We start from the raw sequence: 18,230 nt of genomic DNA, 5'->3' as shown, positions 1-18,230 counted from the left end.
TTATTCTGTATTGTGAACTCATTAAATTGTTCACCATGTCAAAAGTTAAGAATGCATTAAATTTGACATAGGCTACTGTGGATATAGTGCATATGCACTTATTTTAGAGTAAAGTGAAATAGCCTATGGTTTAACCTACTCTCACTGTGAGTTAAGAGCAAATTCGCCACCATATTATAATACTGAATTGCACTCATCTGTTTTTCAGAGCTTCCAATGATCACACTGAGAGTAATCATACAACAACTAGAGATTTTTGGCTATGTACTCAAAACCCCATATCTTTCTTTATACAGTTCTAAGGACAAAACAAGTTAAAGGACACAACTTCCTCTTGTATATCTTCTCTTGCAGGATGTAAAATAAAATCCCTTACATGGATGCTGTATACTTTTGTCCTGCTTCTCTGTACACCTGATGCAGTGAATGGCATAAAGCCTAATTTTGTCTTTGTGATGGTGGACGATTTAGGAATTGGGGACCTTGTATGCTACGGAAACACAACCCTCGGGTTCAATCATATAATTCGGTTTATTTCTCTTATTCTAAATTGTTAAAGGAAATTCACTGAATTGTTGGGCCTATGTTATGTGAATATTGCTAATTTTGTAGAGTAATCTCTCACGTAGTCTGCTTGTATTTATTTTTCCATATACAATAAATATATAAATGTAAAGTGTCAAATCGGTATAGAATATAATTATAATAAATGTGGCTGTGTATAATTTAAGATCAGTAGATTTACATGCATGAGATTTGTAGGTGAGAGTGTACAGTTCTCAGATGACCCTTTAGATGGTTTTACACACTGTATGTTTCAAAGTTGAAAAATCAACCCAGATGAATAAGATCTCTCTCTTTGAGGCATCTCTCATTATGAAACTCTATTTTATTGTGGTTGTCTTTGCCTGCAGGATGCCTAACATTGACATGCTGACCTCAGAAGGAGTGAAACTGACCCAACACATAATGCTGCTCCGCTCTGCACTCCCAGCAGGGCGGCCTTCCTCACAGGCAGATACCCCATCTGATCAGGTCAGGCTGGGAGCTCCAGCACATGGAGTGAATGTGAGTAAAAGTGACTGTGTTCAAAGTTCTGCTGAAATTAGTCAAATGTGCTTTGTTTAAAGCAATGCTGAGACTTTTGTTTGAAAACACTCATTTGTATATCAAAGTTAATAACAGGACATGTAATAATTCTATAGGCCACATTTGGGTGAAGAAGTTTTATCATATTTATACACTTCAGTATACTCCTATTTTTCACATTATTCAGCAAATGTTCAATGATTGAACACAATCCATGAAGACCTGTACCTGTCTTTTCAGTTTGTATTTGTATTAACTTTGGTTTATGTTTTAAGTGTATGCACAATGATTCTTGTATTTGTATTTACTGTTGAGGGTGTAGGTATGGCTGGACATGGCCGTTTGGGAGTGAATCTCATTACTGCATCGTCAGGAGGTCTTCCACGTGAGGAAATCACCTTTACCAGGGCCGCCAAAGAGCAAGGCTATGCCACTTCTATAATTGGTAAGCTGAGCACTTCTAACATCAAGAGAGTGAATTTATGAACAAATTTAGTATGCATTCCTAAGGGAGTCATTTCTTTAAAATCTTACTGCAAGTGATTTTCTACACAATTATAGATGCAATCGACAAACTGTTAGGCTACTTGTGTGACCCCAGATTTCTGATAACAGAGTGCCCGATCACTGAAACTCCAATGACACCACATCTGTCGGCATTCAGCACTGGTGCTAGTGGGCTAAACAATTGTTAACACAAATTAAAATGTATTACATCATACAAAATTATGGTCAACATTTTATTATAATTTGAATTATTCATATTTAATTCAAATAATCACCTCAATAATCTGCTTTATATGGTACTCTTTAATATTTTTCAAAGATTTGCTACCATCATCAGAAATTTGGGACTAGTTCTTCCTTATTAATACTTATTCTAGCAGCCTGGTAGCTTCTTATCAAAACTATTTGGACTTGTTGAACTTGATAAACCTCTGCATCCCTTATTCTCAAAAGTTGCTTATTGTAGTCAGCCAATCAAAAAGACTTTCTGCCATGTCTTGTTAATTATGTGTGCAATATGCATTAGGCAGGTCTTAAATGGTCTGTTGGCATTCCATGGGCTTGATGTCTTAAGCTGAGACCAACCACCTGAATGTTCCCTATCTGTCACTCACTCGACGTTGTGTCGATGTAGTGACACTAAGGGTCACTCTTGGGAGCTCCAAACACCTCTGCTTTTTTGAAAAAAGGCCAATGAGAATTGGCGAGTGGAATTTGCATGTCACTCCCCCGGACATACGGGTATAAAAGGAGCTGGTATGCAACCACTCATTCAGATTTTCTCTTCGGAGCCGAGCGGTTGTATTCAATGCACTGAATTCAGTTCCCTCCAAAGACGCACCTCAAAACTGCTAGATTATGGCGCATTTCAGCGGCTTCTCCCCCTCTGCACCCGTGGAGTGCAGAGAACGCCCCTGGGCACTTAGGCAGAGTGAAAATAAGAGAGTATCTTCTAAAAGAGTATATTTTCATTCACAAAAAGAGTGGCACACACACGGAACGTCTTTTTAAAGATGCCTTTCCGTTTGTGTGTTATTCCTGGTTGCAGTCGTTATCTCTCCGCTTCTGACAGCCTGATCGCTGTCTTACGTGTCTGGGCACTGCCCACGCGGAGACATCGTTCGTGTTGCAACACCGCACGGGTTGATGCATATGAGACCGCTTCTGCACTGGCTTTAGACTTGAGTCCCGAGATGGGCATGGCACCACGGGACACATCGCGTGACCATCACGCCGATCTGTCGCTGCCTCTTCAACCCTTGGACCGACCATGCATTTCTATGGGCAGGGGTTCCCCTAGAGCAGGTCTCCAGGTGCATCGTGGTTACAACAGATGCCTCCAAGATGGGCTGGGGCGCTGGATGCAACGGGCACACAGCCACCGGCTCCTGGACTGGCCCGTGGCTGCGTTGGCACATCAACTGCCTAGAGTTGTTGGCAGTACTGCTCACCCTGCAGAGGTTCTGGACGTTGATCCAGGGCAAGCACGTGTTGGTCTGGATGGACAACACAGCGATGGTAGCGTACATAAACCGTCAATGTGGTCTACGCTCCCGTTGCATGTCATAACTCGCCCGCCGTCTCCTCCTCTGGAGTCAGCAGCGCCTCAAGTCACTACGAGCCACTCACATCCCGGGCGACCTCAACATTGCAGCGGATACGCTGTCACATCAGGTTACCCTCAAGGGAGAGTGGAGACTCCACCCTTAGGTGGTCCAGCACAGGTTTGGTTGAGCACAGATAGACCTGTTTGCTTCCCGAGAATCCTCCCACTGCCCGCTTTGGTACGCCCTGACCGAGGCACCCCTCGGTATAGAGGTGCTGGCACACAGCTGGCCCCCTGGACTACGCAAATATGCATTTCCCTCAGTGAGCCTACTTGCACAGACCCTGTGCAAGGTCAGGGAGGACGAGGAGCAGGTTGTCCTAGTAGCAACCTACTGGCCCACCCAGGTGTGGTTCTCGGATCTCACGCTCCTCGCGACAGCCCCCCACCTGACGAATTCCCCAGAGGAAGGACCTTCTTTCTCAGGGACAGGGCACCATCTGGCACCCATGACCAGATTTCTGGAATGTCTGGCTCCTGGACGGGACGCGGAAGATCTACGTGGCCTACCACCTGTGGTGGTAGACACGATCACTCAGACTAGGGCTCCCTACGAGGCGCCTGTATGCCTTGAAGTGGTGTCTGTTCGCTAAGTGGTGTTCTTCCCGACGCGAAGACCCCCAGAGATGCGCAGTCGGATCGGTGCTTTCCTTCCTGCTGGAGGGGTGGCTGTCCCCCTCCACCATGAAAGTGTATGTAGCCGCTATTTCGGCTCATCACAATGCAGTAGATCATAAGTACTTGGGGAAGCACGATTTGATCATCAGGTTCCTGAGACGTGCTAGGAGGTTGAATCCTTCCTGACCACGCCTTATCCCCTCATGGGACCTCTCTGTAGTACTTCGGGGTCTATAGGGAGCTCCCTTTGAGCCCTTGGAGTCAGCTGAGATTAAGGCACTCTCTTTGAAGACTGCCCTGCTGACTGTGCTCACTTCCATCAAAAGGGTAGGGGACCTGCAGGCGTTCTCTGTCAGCGAATCGTGCCTTGAGTTTGGTCCGGGTTACTCTCACTTGATCCTGAGACCCGGCCGGGCTATGTGCCCAAGGTTCCCATGACCCCTTTTAGGGATCAGGTGGTGAACCTGCAAGCGCTGCCCCAGGAGGAGGCAGACCCAGCCTTGGTGTTGCTGTGTCCGGTGTAAGCTTTACGCATCTATTTGGATTGCACGCAGAGCCTTAGAAGCTCCGGGCAGCTCTTTGTCTGCTTTGGTGGACATTGGAAAGGAAGCGCTGTCTCCAAACAGAGGATTGCCCCCTGGGTCATTGATGCCATCGCTATGGCATATCAGGCTCAGGATGTACCACCCCCTGCGGGGTTACGAGCCCACTCTACCAGGAGTGTGGCAGCCTCCTGGGCCCTGGCCAGTGATGCCTCTTTGGCAGACATCTGCTGGGCAACACCCAACACCTTTGCGAGATTCTACCATCTCCAGGTTGAGCCGGTCTCGTCCCGTGTATTGGCAGGCACGAGCAGGTAAGTTCTCGGACAGCTGGCCGGGTGTACCACTTGCGCATAGCGCCTTTCCCCTCCCTTGAGGTGAAGATGTATGCTCTTGACTCCCAGTCGTGTTCACAGACTGTGATCCCTGGATGACTTTCCTCCTTAGCCCTCTGGCAGTTGAGTTTGTGGAGAAACTCGCTGACCAGCCCAGTACAAGCGCTAATGAGCCCCTGTACTTAGGTAGGTGCTCCACATGTGCTGGTTCCCCCAAGGTGACCCCATGTGATATATCTTCTGCAAAATCGTTTCCCTGTCGGCAAACTGTGTCTTCCTTGGGCAGAGGCCAACAACCCCTGATCGCCATGCTCTGTAGAAACTCCTCCCCCTTCGGGTAGGACCTACCATGGGACCTCTCCACATGACATACTTCCGACAAGACTCAGTAAGACAATGTGACGTATTCCACTCAAAATACCCCCCCTTCTTTTTGGGTGGGGTGTGGTCTCTGCAGTGTCTTCCCCTTGGGAGGGACACCCCCTCACGCAGACACTTATGGCTCCCAGTCAGTTAACAAATTCAACTCTTTTTGGGGAGAAAAGAGAGGGAAAGAGGCCTCGGCCGGGCTAGCCTGTCCCTATAGTTGGGCAGTTGACTTTTTCCTGATGGACCATTCGACGCTCATAAGAGCGTTGGGGGAGGTTACGTGACGGCCTGGTGTGCTGGCTACGAGGCACACAGCGGTCTGCCCGTCACACACCACCAGTTCACTTAACACAGTTCAGATAGTTGTGGCGTTTTGTATAGGGACCCCTAGTGTCACTACATCGACACAATGTCGATTGAGTGACAGATAGGGAACATCCTGGTTACTTTCGTAACCTCCGTTCCCTGATGGAGGGAAAGAGACGTTGTGTCCCTCTTGCCACAACGCTGAACTACCCGCTGAAATGGCCAGGACCTGGTCTCGGTTTCTCAGCACAAAACCTGAATGAGTGGTTGCATACCAGCTCCTTTTAAACCCTTATGTCCCAGGGAGTGGCATGCAAATTCCACTCGCCAATTCGTGTTTGGGGCTCCCAAGAGTGACCCCTAGTGTCACTACATCAACACAACGTCTCGTTCCCTCCATCAGGGAACAGAGGTTACGAAAGTAACCAGGACATTTCCTCTAATCCCATTTGGAATATTAACAGGTTCTGACCCACTCTCAAAGCTCAAGTGACAAGCAGAAATTGCTGCAAGATTGACCTTGAAGCACTCTTGTGTTCAAAAACAGCTGGATGAAGTTCAACTGAATGGAACAGAATGCAAGGGTTTCAAAACACGTTTTTTCTAAGTTTAACTATTTTTAATATTTGCCACAGCGTCGCAACAGCCAAAGATGCAATTCTGCATGTGTCTATAGACCAACAAATAAAAATTCACAGACAGTATAAAAGAAGCATCCTGTGTGAACCTAAGTTTTTCTTTAGACAGACTGACAAACTCGATTACAAAATGGATTGCTGTGGACTTTAGGCCAGTGATAGGCTTGTGTTTAATGATATGAAAATAAAACAAACAATAAATTGACTTCTAATGCCAATTTCTGATGGTTTCTGGAAAGAAATTGTTTCAGAGCCTGGTTGTTCTTGCCCTAAAGCTGCGCAGCCTTCTACCTGAGGGAAGGAGGGTAAACAGTCCATGAGCAGGGTGGAAAGAGTCTTTCATGATACGGTCAGCCCTGTTCCTACATGTGCTGGTGTAAATGTTCTCAATAGTTGGAAAACTGCATCCAGTGATCCTCTGTGCAGACTTAACTACGTGCTGCAGAGCCTTCCTGTCTGCAGCAGAGCAGTTTCCATACCACACTGTGACACATGATGTAAGGATGCTCTCCACTACGCACCTGTAGAAGGATGTGAGGACTGTGGTGCCTAGGCCAGCCCGCTTGAGCCTCCTCAGGCAATACAGTCGTTGATGGGCCTTCTTAATGCTAACAGAGTTAGTGTGCCAAGTGAGGTCGTTATTAATGTGTATCCCCAGGTATTTGAAGCTGGGGATGACCTCGACAGCAGTTCCTCCGATGTAAAGAGGGGCAGGAAGGCTCCTAGTGACTTTCCTGAAATCCACAATCATTTCCTTTGTTTTCTTCACATTGATGCAGAGGTTGTTGGCTCTGCACCAAGCCTCTAGTTGTTCCACCTCTAGCCTGTGCTCTGTATCATCTTTGCAGGAAATTAGTCCAATCACTGCTGTAACATCCGCAAACTTAACAATGTGGGTCCTCAGGAATGTAGCTGAGCAGTCGTAGGTCAGCAGAGAATACAGCAGGGGGCTCAGGACACATCCCTGAGGAGAGCCAGTGTTGAGGATGATGGGAGAGGAAGTGATGTTGTGGATTCTGACAGTGTGTCTCCTATTTGTTAAAAAGTCCAGTGCCCAGTTACATTTACATTTATTCATTTGGCAGACGCTTTTATCCAAAGCGACTTACAAAAGAGGAAAACATAAGCGAATCATCTTAAGGAGACAGTGGTACGTAAAAGTGCCATATTACAAAGTTTCACTAGCATCATAATAGTATTCAAAACAGATTAAAGTGCAAATATTTTTTTTATTTATTTATTTTTTTTAACGTAATGATGCACTCAGCCCAAATGTCTGTAGCTTGTGTATCAATGTTTGAGGTATGATTGTATTAAAAGCGGAACTAAAGTCTAGGAAGAGCAGTCTAACATAAGAGTCCCTGCTCTCCAAGTGGGTGAAGGCCAGATGTACAACATATGATATGGCATCTGCAGTTGATCTATTCTTCCTATATGCATACTGATTGAGGTCGATGCTAGCGTAAATTTTACTTTTTATATAGTCCATGATCAGCCTCTCAAAGCACTTCATGACTATCGGAGTTAGTGCTATAGGGTGATAGTCATTCAGATCTGACACTGTTGTGGTCTTTGGAACAAGGATGATGATGGCAGATTTGAAGCATGATGGTACCTTTGCTTGGGAGAGTGAGATATTGAAGATGTCAGTCAGTACCTCTACAAGCTGGTGTGCACAGTCTTTCAGGACCCGGCCTGAGATGTTATCCGGACCTGCAGCCTTGCCAGGCTTGATTTTTAGGAGGGACCTCCTGACATCCTCTGTGGTTATGCTAGGTGACTGCTCACCTGGTGTTAGGGTGAGTCTGGTGCTTGGTGAAGTGTTGATGGCTTCAAATCGAGCATAAAAGGTGTTGAGAGCATCTGGAAGAGACGGGTCCCTGGGGCATTCAGTGTCTCTTCTGTTGTAGTCTATGATGGTCTTGATGCCCACCCACATGCTCCGGGGGTCATTGGTGGAGAAGTGACCCTGTATTTTTAGAGCGTATGCAGCTTTGGCTCTTTTTATGCCTGCAGTCAATTTCCTTCTTGCTGCTTTTAGCGCAACTACATTGCCAGACCTGAACGCAGAGTCCCGGGCTCTCAGAAGAGATCTGACCTCAGCATTCAGCCAGGGTTTCTGATTAGGGTGGATAGTAATTGTTCTGGTGGAGGTAGCATCAGCCACACACTTACTAATGTAGCTGGTGACAGTTGATGCATATTCCTCCAGATCCACCTCTCCAGCGTATGTTGCTGCTTCCCTGAAATCCTGCCAGTCGGTGCAAGCAAAGTATTCCTGAAGCACAGAGCTAGCGTCATTAGGCCACACAGTGATTGTCTTTTGTGTTGGTTTCATTGTTTTCAGCACAGGGCTGTAGGAAGGGACAAGCAAGATGGAAATATGATCAGAGAGTCCGAGGTGGGGGCGGGGGACTGCTCTGTATGCTCCGCGTCTGTTTTTGTAAACATGGTCAAGAGTGTTGTCTCCACGTGTCGCAATGGTAACATGCTGGTAAAACCTGTGTGTAATGTCCATCAAGTTGACGTGATTAAAGTCTCCCGCAATCACGAAAAATGCCTCGGGGTGTTTATTTTGGAGAGAGCAGATGCTGACATGTAGCTCATCGAGCGCCTCGCTAGCTTTAGCGCTCGGAGGGATGTAAACAGCTACAATATACACCGCGGTGAACTCCCGTGTTAGTGTGGCCGACATTTAACAATCAAATATTCAAGTATTTCAGAGCAGTGGCTGCTAATGATGGAACAGTTTGTACACCAACCTTTGTTGATAAATACACAAAGTCCTCCTCCCTGAGTTTTCCCCGACAGATAATTCCGGTCGGCTCGGAAGAATAGCATGTCACTAATCTGAAAAGCTGAGTCCGGCATGTTACTATTCAGCCACATTTCAGTTTCTCATCTCCTGGTGTACACTCATACGCAGCCATAATAAGTCCATTTTGTTGTCCAGTGCACGAACATTTGCTAGAAAGAGTGACAGAATCGCTGGTCTGTTGTGGTTAGCCTTTAGCTTGGTTAGTAGGCCAGCTCGCTTGGCCCTCTTCTGCTTCGGTGTACACCGCTACCTCTTGCCTCTGAGCCGCTGGTCTCATCCTGCCTAGCTTCATAATTTCGCTTCTGTCCCATACTTAATTTTTTGTAATTCAGATGAGTTATAACTTGTAACATTACTGTCACATACACTTATTCCTACACTCACTCGCTCGAGAAGCCACTGCACTGACGCGTGCCGCCATTTTGAGCGTGTTTATGTTCTAAATTTTCTATCGGATTGAGGTCAGGGCTTTGTGATGGCACTCCGATATGTCGACTTTGCTGTCCTTAAGCCATTTTGCCTCAACTTTGGAGGTATGCTTGGGGTCATTGTACATTTGGAAGACCCATATGCGGCCAGGCTTCAACTTCCTGGCTGATGTCTGGAGATGTTGCTTCAATTTATCCACATAATTTTCCTTCCTCATGATGCCATCTATTTTGTGAAGTGCACCAGTCCCTCCTGCAGCAAAGCACTCCCACAACATGATGCTGTCACCCCCATGCTTCAAGATTTGGATGGTGTTCTTCGGCTTGCAAGCCTCACCCTTTTTCCTCCAAACATAACGATGGTCATTATGGCCAAACAGTTCAATTTTTGTTTCATTAAACACGAGGACATTTCTCCAAAAAGGAAGATCTTTGTCACCATGTACAAACTGTAGTCTGGCTTTTTTATGGCGGTTTTGGAGCAGTGGCTTCTTCCTTGCTGAATGTCGATATAGGACTCATTTTAGTGTGGATATAGATACTTGTCTACCTGTTTCCTCCAGCATCTTCACAAGGTCCTTTGCTGTTGTACTGAGATTGATTTGCACTTTTTGCACAAATCTCTAGAAGACAGAATGCGTCTCCTTCCTGAGTGGTATGATGGCTGCGTGGTCCCATGGTGTTTATACTTACGTACTATTGTTTGTACAGATGAACTTGGGATCTTCAGGCATTTGGAAATTGCTCCCAAGGATGAACTAGACTTGTGGAGGTCCACAATTTTGTTCTGAGGTCTCTGCTGATTTCTTTTGATTTTCCCATGATGTCAAGCAAAGAGGCACTGAGTTTGAAGGTAGGCCTTCAAATACATCCATGGGTACACCTCCAATTTAGTACACCTGCTATCAGAAGCTAATTGACTAATTGCCTAAAGGTTTGACATCATTTTCTGGAATTTTCCAGCTGCTTAAAGGCACAGTTAACTTAGTGTATGTAAACTTCTGACCCACTGGAATTGTGATATAGTCAATTAAAAGTGAAGCAATCTGTCTGTAAACAATTGTTGGTAAAATTACTTAGATGTCCTAAACAACTTGCCAAAACTATAGTTAATAATAGCTAATATTAAATCTGTGAAGTGGTTAATGACTTCAGCCTAAGTGTATGTGAACTTATGACTTCAACTGTAATTAAATATGATGAAAATGTTAAATCCATTGACAAACCTAATACTGTATATATGCTTGACTAAAAACCCTAAATCTTGTGACTAACTTATCATCATCATAACAGTCATGGCTAAGGCATTTCCTATTGTAAAATACTAAACAGAAAAAGAACCATTCAGCTTTAATGCATTTTGTTTTGTTTGTGGTTGTCAATTATTCAAGCCATCAATTACTGATTTTTATGGGAGTCATGTGGCGCCATGCGAGGTTCAGATGTGTTAACGGCGAGCTCTGCGCACTTTGCTAGGTTTAATACTTTTTGTGTCATAAACTGGTGAGATTCGATTCACCCTGATTCTTAACTGTCCTCGGGCTCTGGAGATATTAAAACACACTTACGTGCTCAAGCTGAAGCCCCTGAGCAGCAGGCCGCAAGCCCGGGAGTCAACTTAGATGGTGAAGTGAAGGAAATTCTGTGTCAATTGATGAACATCTCGGCAGTGCTGACAAAGGTTGTTGCTGACTTGGAGGATATTGCTGTAATACGTCGATTGATCACTGCCACGGAGACGAAATTCACGGAGATGGCTACAAGAGTGGTTGAGAAACGGATCGATTATCTGGAGTCATCGGAGAGGGAATTAGCTGCTAACCCGCTAGCAACCAAGGCAGACTTGGAACACATCTGGGAAAAGTTGGAAGACCTTAAGAATCGTAACCGGTGAAAAAATGTCAGAATTGTTGGAATTCCTGATGAAGAAGAAGGCCGAGATATGGTGAAATTCCTAGACAGGCTCTTCCCGTGTCTGCTCGACATAACAGGCCATAAGCTGGAAATTGAGCAAGCTCACAGAGTTCCAGCTCGGAGATCCGCGGAGGGAGACAGACCCCGATCAATTCTGGCCAAATTTCAGAGATCATCCGATAAAGATCTTATGTTACATGAGGCAAGGAGTAAAGGAAGGTTTTCTTGGAAGAACCACAGCATTTTCTGGTTCCCAGACTTTGTGAATTCGACAAAAGAAAAACATGATCGATTCAAGGAATGCAAAAAACTTTTACATCAACGGAAGGTCACTTTTACACTGTTCCGGGCCAAATTGAGAATAGATACTAAGAATGGCTGCAAAATATTTACATGCCCACAGCAAGCAATGTCCTTCATAAAGTCAATGACTAAGTTATTTGTGGTTCTCATGTTGCAGCCGAGTGGGCCTGACTCACTGACCATTCACTTGACTGTCCAAGGAAGCTGAGCGCCAGTTTTTGGATGAATCTGCACGTTCTTTGTGCTTATGCCTCCTATTGGCTGGAGTTTGTTTTGTAGAATATTTCTTGCAGGACATTGGAGTGATTAGGTCAGTTGTTGCACTCATGTAACAGCCGAGTGGGCCTGACTCACTGAACATTCACTTGACTGTCCGAGGAAGCTGAGCATCTTTTTTGTTTCTTTTTGTGCTGGTTCCGCCTATTGGCTGGAGTCGGTTTTGTGGAATAACACTCCTTCGGGACAGTTATGTGGATGAATCTACACATTCTTTGTGCTTATGCCTCATATTGACTGGAGTTTGTTTTGTGGAATATTTCTGGCAGGACATTGGAGTGAATAGGTCAGTTGTTGCACTCATGTAACAGCCGAGTGAGCCTGACTCACTGAACATTCACTTGGCTGGAGTTTGTTTTATAGATTATTTTCTGTTGTGTAATTCTGTCTCACAAAATTCGTATAGAAACACCAGACTTGTGCAATCCGATGGCAAAGTTGTCGCGGGGGCTCTCGTAGGCTTACAAGGACAATTTGAGTGCCAGCTGGCTCTGTCATGTGCGGGGTTAATGCGCACATTTTTATTTTTTCTGTTTTTCTTTTGTTTGGGGTTTGATTGTTGCATTAAAGAGGAATGTGGTCATTATAATTGTATTTTTGATACACAATCTATTTTTTCTAGTATGTCAAGATATCAAATGTTAATATGGGTGGATTGTCTCTCTCCATGTGGAATGTGAATGGTTTGGGGCACCCCGTAAAAAGAAGGAAGGTTATTTCTTTTCTGAAATGTAAGAAATATGATATAGTGTTTCTTCAAGAAATGCATCTTTTCCCGCAGGAAGCTGAAAAATTTGGGAAGATATGGGGTGGACATGTTTACTTTAGTACTGGCTCAAGTAAGAGCAGGGGAGTCATTACATTGATAAGTAAGCATCTACAGTTCAAATGTCTCAAACAGATTAAAGATAAATTAGGAAGAGTCATTATTGTTTTTGCAGAAATTCAGGGGCAAAGGTTGATTTTGGCTAATATTTACGCACCTAATGCTGTGATCAGGGCTTTTTTATAGATCTTGATGGGATGTTGCAAGCTGCTGGCACCCCTCATGATATAATATTGGGAGGAGATTTTAATCTTTTGATGGACTCAGTCCTTGATCATAGTGAAGCAAAAGTGTGTAAGCCCCCTAGAGCAACACTGACACTTCACAGGATGTGTAAAAACCTTGGTCTTACAGATATTTGGAGACTTCTGAACCTATCTGGTAGGAACTACACATTTTTTTCCATCAGTCCATAAGATTTATTCTAGAATAGATTTTTTAAAAACATTTTTTATATCTAAGTCCCTAATTTCTTCTATTGTTGATTGTTCAATTGGAAACATTTTAGTCTCAGATCACACCCTGGTGAGTTTAGAGGTGTTGCCACATACGGAGAAAAAGAAATCATATAGTTACCGCTTCAATGTATGCCTTTTGCAAAATCCTGAATTCCAACAAATGCTAAAGGCTGAAATCAATGCCTATATGACCCAGACTGAAATACAGATATAATACTATTTTGTCGTGGAAGGTGGAGTTTTGGCTGTTCAGGGCAAGACACGTCATATTTTGAGTCAGGGGACAAAGGAAGCTTTAGGCTAGATGTATAAAGCAGAGAGAGTCTTTTTCTACCATTCCTTCAGTGAAATCTGCTGATGGTGAAATATTTACCTCAGCCACTGATATTAATAATGCTTTTAAAGAATTCTATCTTGATCTCTATAGTTCCACATCTTCATCTTCTGATGAAGACATTAGAAACTTTGTGGAACCATTAGAACTCCCTAAATTGACAAATAAGCAAATAAATACTCTTGATTCTGAGATAACCTTGGAGGAGCTTGGCGAGGCAATTAAGGCCTTGCCTACAGGCAAGGCTCTGGGGCCAGATGGCTTTGCCGCTGAATTGTTTAGTTCTTATGCTACAGAACTGGCTCCACTTTTGTTAGAAGTTTATACGGAATCATTAAAGAATGGAACGCTTCCGCCAACCATGACACAAGCCCGGATCAGTCTGATTCTTAAAAAGGACAAAGATCCAAGTGAGTGTAAGAGTTAATGTCCCTGATCCAGCTAGATGTAAATATATTGTCAAAAATTCTGGCTAACCAATTAAGTAAAGTTATGACATGTGTTTCATCAATATAATGTGGTCAGTGGTGAATGATCAGACTCTGGTCATGGCCATCTCACTTGATGCCGAAAAGGCATTTGATATGGTAGAATGGGATTATCTTTTTAAGATTTTGGACATAGATGTTCAGGAATACTTTTATTGGATGGATTAAGTTACTTTATAGACAACTGGTAGTGGCGGTACAAACAAATGTATTAATTTCAGATTATTTTACTCTGGACTCTTTCCTCATTATTGTTCTGTCTTGCCCTGAAACCATTAGCAGCAGCGATAAGAAGGGAAGTTGATTTTCCAGGGGTGGTGGCAGGAGATGTGGCGCATAAGCTTTTGCTTTACGCAGATGATATTTTATTATTAATCTCTGATCCCATTAGATCTAGTTACAATCTTTACCTGTAGATGTCCCCCTCTCTTATTTCAAGCAATTTGATAACATAGCAAAGTCCTTCATTTGGAATGGTAAGCGTCCTAGATTACATTTTAATCAGTTACATAGGTCGATTGACAAAGGTGGGCTAGGCCTACCCAAGATTTTGTTTTATTATTATGTATTCGGTCTCAGACATTTGGCTCATTAGTCGCTTCCACCTGAGAGAGCCCCTCCCTGGTTTTGTATTGAACAGGAAGCTCTTGACCCTATTTTGCCATTCCACAGCCTTTCTATCAAACTAATCGGAGAAGTTAAGTTACACCCATTATCTCGCATTTGCACTCAGTATGGACAAAAGTGTCCAGAGTGTTTAATTCGGACATTTATTTAAATGTTGCCTCAAGCATATGGCTGAACCCTAAATTATGTATTAATAAGTCCCCTTTCTGTTGGTCAGAGTGGATTGTGAGGGGGTTACTACACTCAGTGACCTATATGAGAATGGAGTGTTGAGATCTTTTGAATATTTGGCTCAACATTTTGCGATTCCCAGATCTCAATTCTATAGGTATTTACAGCTGTGCCACCTGCTCTGTATTGCTTTTGGGAGTAGCACCCCCCCCCCCCTAAAGTGGCAGATGCTCTGGGAGAGGTGATTACTGCTTTTGGAAAAGGTCATGAGGCATCAGAGTATTGCTCCCTGCTAATTCAGAGTCTGGGGGTCAGAGCTTTAACTTCTATCAAGAGATTATGGGAGAAAGATTTAAACTTGGTATTGGAGGAGGGAGTGTGGGCTAGGATTCTAAATAAACATCAAGTCTGCATCTAGAGATGCAAGGGTGTGCCTTATGCAATTCAGGATTTTACATAGATTCTATTGGACACCCTCTAGATTGTATAGGCTTGGTCTTAAAGACACACCCACCTAATGGCGATGCCAATCAGAAGATGGAGACACAACCCATGTTTTTTTGGGGTATTTTAAGATCTAAGAATTTTGGTTGAAGGTTCAGAGTTTTATGTGTGACGTTTTGGGCACTCAAATTTCACTCTGCCCCAGACTCTGTATTTTGGGCGATGGGGCACTCATACATTTGGGGGATAAACATAAAAAATTGGGTTCTGAACAGTATCATGATTGACAGGCAAATTATTTTAAGGGGATGGAAGTCGGATGGAGCGCCCTCATTTCCGGAGTGGTGTGCAGAGATGGGGAGGGTGGCTGCTTTCAAGGAGGGTTCAAGCAGAAGGCTGGGGGCTTGGAATTTGTTTGATGGGAAGTGGGGCAACTACTTAGTGTTTTTGGGGGACTCTCGGGGAGGGGCTGTGGAGAGAGTAGCTTAGTTCTATTTATACATGATTATTGCGTTTTCATTTTTGCTTTCTTGTTTTGTTTTTTTGTTTTTTGTGAATTCCTATTTGTGACCACAGGGGTGTTCATTGGGGGTCGGGGTGGGTGATTGGGGAGGGGTAATAGTGGGGGTTAAATGTTAAATGTTAATCAGTGTATATATGTTGTGTTTTTTCTTTGTGATATGTCTATGAATCAATAAAAAATGTTAATTGAAATTTAACTGATTTTTATAACTACAATTCTTAGGAAAATGGCACCTGGGTCTCCACTGTGAAGATAGTGCCGACAACTGTCACCATCCTACCTCACATGGCTTTGACCACTTCTACGGTAGCATTATGACTAACCTTTGGGACTGCCAGTTTGGACATGGCTCTGTCATGCTCACATTCCCTACAAGGCCCTTAGTATTGGTCCAGTCACCCTGACTTTGCTCCATATTATAGGGTATAGGGTATATGATAACTGTGCCCAGGAAAGTAGTTTTTGGTTTTCTGGTCCTGGTAGTGAGTCTCTTTTGGCTAATGTTGTACACATTCGCCAATTTAAATTGCTTTCTCATGAGAGGAGATTGTGGAGCAACCATATGCATCAGAGAACCTCACATAGAAGATGACCAATGAGGCGATAGAGTTTCTGGAAAGGTATGTGTCCACTTTTTTCTAAAATTTGTTAAGGTGAAAATAGCTTTTAGAGTGTCATGTGTACTCTGTTGATTCATGTCTTTTATTTTGAAATATTTAGTTCCTGTTTCCCTTGTCATGTGATTCCTGTTTTCCCTCCATGTTCATGTGTCATGTTTTCATTGGTTTATTGTTTAATTATCTTGTTATCAGTTCTGTTTGTTCATTGGTTTATGTTCCCCCATGTCCATGTATTTAAGCCTCATGTTTTCCATTGTGTAGTTGTCAAATATTGGATGTGAATGTTGTTTTCTAGTCTAGTCTAGTCTAGTCTAGTCTAGGTTTTTGTAAATCACGTTTATAGTTAGGGTTTTGGATTCACTTTTGTAAATAAACTGCACTTGGGTTCTCATCTTCGTCTTCATCATTGCCGCAGCCAACAACGTTACATACAGGTACTGATCTCATTGCAATTTCATCTCTACAAATTCAGTGACTGAACTGATTTCAAGGGAAACTGTCAGTCCAATACTTAAAAAGGTCTGTGTTGAAATTGAAGGTCATATTGGTCATTTTTTAGCCTCTGAATTTTTATTTTTATTAGCCCTTTTGAACTTAATTGAAATACTCTTTATCCCAGCCCTGTGGTAGCTGGTGCTTTTCAAAAGTGGGGAAGCTGCTCAAACTACTACTCATACAGTGAAATTAACTAAGCTCGAAATTGTTTTTGCAACAATATAGGCAGAATATCCTATTATGAAAGCTGAAATAAATGTTACGTCAGATTGCAAATAGCTGCAAGAGCGCTGAACACTCTGCTCTTGATATTTAATACATTTCATACGACAATCATGTACCTTACCATTTGAATTATTACCGATTTGTTGCAAAGTCCCGTCCATGTGAGAACTGAACCAATCATCATATAGAGAAGCCAGGCTTTCAGGCAGGATAAAAATGCATTGATTGAAAGCCCAATGTCCAATAAGCTATCAGATGTAGATACAATGCAGATAGCTTTCATTAAGCTCCGATAGACTCCTAGAGAAGCACAGCGTCCAGGTGGGAATGAGCCTCATCAAATGAACATTTAATTCTTACTCCCTGAAATCTGATGGTACAGGTATCTGTCATAGACCCCTAAAAGCAGTCCTTTGTGGGTTGTGTGTTCACTGTCTTCTGTGGACATATTCATGTAGAAAATAGTGGATTGTGTTACTTGAATGCAGGGCCGTAGCAAGGAATTCTGGGCCACCTGACTCTATATTGCTCTGGGCCCCTTTTCATTTAAAAAAATAAACTAACATTTGTTGTGGGCCCCACTGGACCTGTGGGCCTCTTGAATCATTACCAACTTTCACCCCATTAGCTACGGCCCTGCTTGAATGAACAGTGCGATAGTGATGTTTGTTTTTTGTTTGTTTTTTTTGGGGGGGATTTTTTTTTTTTTTCCCCTTTTTCACCCAATTTGGATTGCCCATTCCCAGTGATATTTGACAATATTTACAAAAATATTGAAATGCACAGAGTAATATGTAATTTTATATAGATTGTTTGTACATATAATGGCGAGAAAATGCATGTGAACCCTTTACAGTTAGCTGGTTTTCTGCATTTATTGGTCACAAAATGTGATCTCATCTTCATCAAAGTCACAAGTATAGACCAACACAATGTGCTTAACACAAACAACTATAATCTTTCATGTCTTTATTGAACACATCCCACTAAACTTTCACAGTTCTGTGGAAAAAGTAAGTGAACCCTTGGATTTAATAACTGGTCGATCCTCCTTTGGCAGCAATAAACTCAACCAAGCATTACTAATATCATCTGGTTCAGCCACCTACTGCTTGCTCATAACCAGATGATAGTTTTATTTAGTCACGTGATAAGCAGTTACTGGTAGTCTTACATGGTTTTCTCCTATTCATAAGCTCCAGTAATGATTATTACCCTGGACATAAGTTTGCGGTAACAAAAGGCGTCCCTCGAATCTACTGGTGATAAA

General features: G+C 43.2%; 1 protein-coding gene across 1 annotated transcript in view; it reads left to right on the top strand.

Moving 5' to 3' along the window:
• Positions 1-18,230, top strand: part of sts (steroid sulfatase (microsomal), isozyme S) — a 51,332-nt gene that overhangs the window by 16,564 nt on the left and 16,538 nt on the right. Inside the window, 8 exon segments of the mRNA XM_051702236.1 lie at positions 355-511; positions 915-967; positions 970-1,035; positions 1,412-1,534; positions 15,843-15,977; positions 15,980-16,053; positions 16,055-16,164; positions 16,166-16,240. Of these exon segments, the coding sequence (XP_051558196.1) occupies positions 355-511; positions 915-967; positions 970-1,035; positions 1,412-1,534; positions 15,843-15,977; positions 15,980-16,053; positions 16,055-16,164; positions 16,166-16,240 (793 nt within the window).

Source organism: Myxocyprinus asiaticus, chromosome 7 (genome assembly GCF_019703515.2).
Source record: "Myxocyprinus asiaticus isolate MX2 ecotype Aquarium Trade chromosome 7, UBuf_Myxa_2, whole genome shotgun sequence".
Lineage (NCBI taxonomy): Eukaryota > Metazoa > Chordata > Actinopteri > Cypriniformes > Catostomidae > Myxocyprinus > Myxocyprinus asiaticus.
The sequence above is the reverse complement of the archived record's forward strand: the minus strand, read 5'-3'. Positions and strand labels throughout refer to the sequence as shown.